General features: G+C 36.2%; 1 protein-coding gene across 1 annotated transcript in view; it reads right to left on the bottom strand.

The window, feature by feature from the left end:
* Positions 1-1105: 1105 nt before the first annotated feature.
* lpcat2 (lysophosphatidylcholine acyltransferase 2) overlaps positions 1106-5248 on the bottom strand; it is an 18498-nt gene continuing 14355 nt past the window's right edge. Inside the window, exons 8-14 of the mRNA XM_014007938.1 lie at positions 5124-5213; positions 4902-4984; positions 4223-4348; positions 3978-4131; positions 3402-3500; positions 2750-2891; positions 1106-2270 (exon numbers count right to left, since the gene is read on the bottom strand). Coding sequence (XP_013863392.1) covers positions 2092-2270; positions 2750-2891; positions 3402-3500; positions 3978-4131; positions 4223-4348; positions 4902-4984; positions 5124-5213 — 873 coding nt within the window. The 3' untranslated portion in view covers positions 1106-2091. The remainder of the gene's footprint in view (positions 2271-2749; positions 2892-3401; positions 3501-3977; positions 4132-4222; positions 4349-4901; positions 4985-5123; positions 5214-5248) is intronic.

The following is a 5248-nucleotide window of genomic DNA, read 5'->3' as shown; positions in this document are numbered from 1 at the left end:
TATATATATTGCTTCTTTTTGATCATTACATTTACGTTGAGGAATTTTACAAACATTAAACATGTTTTGAGATTTTTTTAGTGGTTGCGCTCCATTTCCACATCTTAAAAGTCATTATCTAAAGAAAACATGTTTGAGGGAGTGGTGGTTCAGAGGCTACAAAAGGGAGCCCATGATTGGAAAGTTTCAGGTTTGAATCCCCAGACCGCCACACTAAATTTAGGTGGGAAATGTGAAGTACCTTCAACTGTCCCCTTAAGAAAGGCCCTTAAGCCTCCAACTGCTGTTCATGTGCCCTAGATTGCAGCTCTCTGCTCCATTCACATGTGATAAGGAAAGACAGAGAATAAATTTCCCCTTTAGAGATTAAAACAAGTATATTAAAAAATGTGCTCATGACAGTCCGTTTCCTGTCTCACAGATACAATCAGGCACAACATGACTTGCCTAAAAGCATTGCTGATTCTCTATGATTTGAACTAAAACAGTTTGTTCTTTCCAAGATAGCTGCTCCATTTCATTTCTTACTGGTATATATGGTAAGAAACTGTACAGGTCACGTCTCACCTTTCAATATCTKCTCTCATGCAGAAAAGCAGAACTTCTGCATAAAACACTTATTTTATCAATATGACGGATGAATTCAAAATGTTTTAAAATTTTATTTGATGTCAAAATTGCACAAGATATTTTTTTTGTTTCCATCTACTCAGAACAGCTAAGTGAAATATCCATTTGTATAGGTTCCACTAAGCAGGTTTGGCTGATGCAGATGTTGTACAGAAACATTTAATAGTGATCTTAGTTGTAGTCATGATCTCTATCCTCACTCAGAGTGCAAATTTTCATTAACAACAAAAAGCAACAACTTATTAAATGAAAACAAAAACAACCAAAGAGAAAAAAAAACACACACTAGAATTAAAGCAGATAAATGCTGACACCTTGTGGTTGTGTTACAAACACAAGCACACAGCTGACGCCCAGAGAGGGAAAAAAATATTTAAAAAAACTTTACAAGTTTCCTTAATGGTAAACATCAAAAAACTACATAAACAAATAATGAAAGAAAGAAAGAAAGAAAGAAAGAAAAAAAACAACAACATGGAAAGCAGATTGCATACTCGTTTTATTTAAAAAAAGCAAACTTTGCAATATTCACAATAAAGGAATGTTGTATAATTACAATTCACTCTTGTTAAGTAAATAACAATGCCGCTTGTTAATCTCCAAGCACACCCCGCCGGAATTTGCTGCTGTGAAGAAGCCCTGTTGGCTTTTTGCTCACAAATTGCCCTATTTTTTTAATGGCTGAATTGCTTTAGTAAATTTAAAACTGCACAGACGTGCTGCTGTCTCAGCAACATGGATCTTCTGTAGAAATGCAAATAGGTACACATGCAACGCAAACCTCTGGCTAATTATACAGCCGTCTTACAAGGTTTATGTCCCTGAGCRCTGGGGAAAAAGTGTAATGCACAGTGTCTATGCTCTCTGAAACACAGCTTTAATACTGAATACAGTTTTGGCTCACCAGACTGGAAAGTATTTTTGTAAAGTTTCTTGAACACTAATTATACTGCAACACAGAAGCACGGGGGCTCTTTGCTAGTGATTAAAAATGTGATGGTTTGGACATTTTCTTTCTTATTTAAACAAACAAACAAAAAATGAAAAACACACAAAGACAGAAGTAAACAAAAGTGAACAGGGTGGGGTTCATCTGAGTGAATAAATGGAGATTATAAAAATGTATGAAAATGGGATTAATAAAAGAATCATGCCCAGGTTTATCATAAAGCCTGGTATTTAAGATTAACTCCAAGGTTGGCTGAGTTTAAAAACATCCTTAAACAAAAATATATTATATTGTGCTATGGTCAGCTTGATATTTGCCTTTTCCTATGTGAGACAATTTCTTCCTTATAATACAGTGAGTTAAGAAAAATCTTATTTAAAATCTAGAAGGCACTAACAAAAACAAAAGCACTCTAAAATGAAAGGAAGGAAAAAAAAACAGAAACTACTTGACTCAAATTTACAGACTGGACTGCAACAAGATGGCAGGTCAAGCAAAGTTTTCTATGAAGCTCAATCATCTTTTTTGTCAGAAGTGCTGTCTTCACTGTTTTCCACTGAACTGATTTCACCAACTACTTCCAGTTCACCGGGCCTGGCCTCTTTGAGTGCCTGGTGTCTCTGGAGCTCCAGGTAAGTGGTGAAAAGCTTGGCATATTCAGGGTGGGTAGAAGCAAAGGACTGAAATTCTCCTGAAGATTCACAAGAGCAAAAATAAATAAATAAATAAATAAATAAATAATATATATTAGGGGTGCAACGATACAGGAAATTCACGGTTCGGTTCTGTTCGATACTTTACTCTCACGGTTCGATATTTTTTCAATACAAAAAAAATTTCCATTCCCCTTTTAACTTGTAATTTATTTATATTAATTATGAACATTTGTTTAACCTCAAAAGAAAAGTTTTGTAATTAAATGTTGCTGAAACAGCAAGTTTCTCAGTGGACCTGCGCTCAAAACTGCAGCCTAGGTGGAGTAGTGGAACACAGATCCACTGATCCTTCAACACAGAGCATCTTCAGAARACAAGTTGATAAAGTAAATTTTTAAAATTTGTTTTTGTTCGATACAGCACTGTTCGATACGGTTCCATACGGGTACATGTATTGTTGCAYCCCTAATTTCTTGTGACATTAAACCTTTGACCCGAGGCAACATGAACTTACCGAATGTGATGAAACCAGAGGAGTCTGCATCTATCTCCTTAAAGAGCTTAGTCATGTTTAAATCGGACACACCCAGAGCAGAGCGCAGCAGAGCCRTGAACTCGTCGTGGGTTATTTTCCCATCTTTGTCTGTGTCAAACAGCTGGAGACAAGAGCAAAATCGAAGTGTCTTTTGAATGTTCGCAGTCGTAAAAAAAGAAAAGATTAAAAAAAGGGAAGAAGTGTAAAACAACAAAATATGATGAAAAAGATTTTGCTAGAACCGTTTGCCCAAACTGACGTGTGGTCTTCTGGGCATTAAAGGGACTCCATGACTTACAGAGGAGATGCCCGTTTGTTAACTTGACAAGATCCATGCATGTCTGAATGTTACTAGATTTCTTCCAACAGCCTAACTGCTACTGACAGTAAAAAGCAGCACTGGGAAAAGATTTATTCCAAGTCTGAACATCGCAGAAATCTCTCCTTAGCCTTTAATCTCAATCAAACCTTGGATAATACTGATATCAACAGGAACCTTTAAATCCATCGCTGTAGAGACGTGACATAAAACAAGTACATGCTTCAGTGGCAACGCTCTTTCTCTGACCGTCTTGAATAACGATCAGTCTCAATAAAACAACCAGTGTGAGTTGTTTTTAGTGCATACTACCTGAAAAGCCATTTGCAGAACATCTTCCGTGTTGGCGGGTCGACACAAGATGTTCACACCAATAACATACTCCCTAAAGTCAATGGTGCCATCTCCATTCTGCACAGGGTGAAAACCACAGAATTAAGTTTTATAACACATATTATATCATTTCATTCTGTAGATACAATTTATTCAATATTAAAAAAAACAACAGTTCTTACAGATACCTATGTAGGATAAAGAAAAAAGGTAGCCTTTTTTGAAAGTCTTGACTACAGAGGCTATTTTAAATGATGTATTTATAGATGAAAAAATAATCTTAACTCACTGACTTAAACTTAAAGTCTTTTTTCTAGGTTTCCCTTCCCACTTCAAGCTTTACAACTGGGAAGGAGCTTTTATGCATGTAAATGCTAACAAGCAGCCGCTTCTCTGTTAATTACTATTTAATCAACACGTCACAGACTATACACCAACAAATGATAGTTTTAATTTTATTAATTAATCACAATGATGTTAAGTTTCCTGGCTTTGATTTGATTTGTTTTTTTATATTTTTTTTTTGAAAAAATGAAAAGATGGATTGATTCTCACCCTATCAAACAGAGCAAACAACTCCTCAAGAGCTGGGTTGATGGGTAACTTTAAGAAGCTGGCAAACTCCTCTATGGTTATCCGTCCTCCATTGCAGGAGGTGGCCCTGACTGCGAAACCTTCCAGCTCCTTCTTCACGTTGTCCCATTTCAGACTGTGTAAGACAAAACATAGTCATAGATATTTATTTCTTTTAGAAACACTGTTACAGTTCTTGCCTGTTTGTTGTATTGAGCTGCTCTTACTTGAGTTTTCGACTGATTTTGGTGAACTCAACTAGGCCAGCCTCCATGGGGAGAGTCAGCTCTCCAGCTGAGATCATCAGGCGACAGTCTTCATATGTGTGGTCTGTCACTGAAACCCCTAAAACTCTGAAGGCAGAAGGTTTAGCAGTCAGCTAAAATGATCATTAAGGCCTTGTCATTCATTTTAGACAATTTATGACAATTTTGTTCAACACTAAAGATGTCTATGGTACATTGAAGATAGAATGGGGGGAAAAATCTACTTCAACTCTATTTTTGGACATTTACATACTACAATGCTAACAATTTGATTAAATATATAACTTAAGAGTAATTTAATCATAACAAAAAAATTATTGTCTAAAACATTTTAGTGTGACAGGGCCTTTAGGAGTTTGTTGGAACAGAAGAGTAAAACAAAGATCAGAAAGATGCAGCATCTCAATGAACTAGTGTGTTTCCCATCAACACCAATACTGCTCACACATTTTAACTACTTCCCTTATTAAATGTTTAAATATATAATTTCCTTTTTCTATTGACATTCAGTCTGCTGTACACTCAGAGAAAACACAGTCAAATGAGTGATTCAACCCACAGGATGTTTTCTGAAATACCTTTCAACAACAGAAAGGTATTTTTATAAGACAAGACAGTCACATGACCAAAGAGTACCCACTGGGCCATAGTTTCTCGGACTCTGCTGGCAAACAGAGCAGGACTTTTCTTCTCCTCCTCTGTGGGGACGTGTGGTGGCAAGAACTGGAAAAAAAATCAAAACAAACATCTCTGCTGCAGGCTGAACAGGAAGAAAAAGTACCAAAAAAAACAAGGATATCACATCATCTGTTTTACATGATATTAAAATGCATAAACAAATGCAAATCAAAATGGCTGTTACCTCAATCTCCACTGTGGTATAAAGCTGGCTCAGTGTCAGAAGCAAAAGTGTCTTCCTGAACACAATACATAAATAACCGTACAGCATTTGTATTTATATATTAAAACACACACACACACACACAC

Source organism: Austrofundulus limnaeus, unplaced genomic scaffold (genome assembly GCF_001266775.1).
Source record: "Austrofundulus limnaeus strain Quisiro unplaced genomic scaffold, Austrofundulus_limnaeus-1.0 Scaffold46, whole genome shotgun sequence".
NCBI lineage: Eukaryota > Metazoa > Chordata > Actinopteri > Cyprinodontiformes > Rivulidae > Austrofundulus > Austrofundulus limnaeus.
This window is presented reverse-complemented; position numbering and strand designations above follow the sequence as displayed.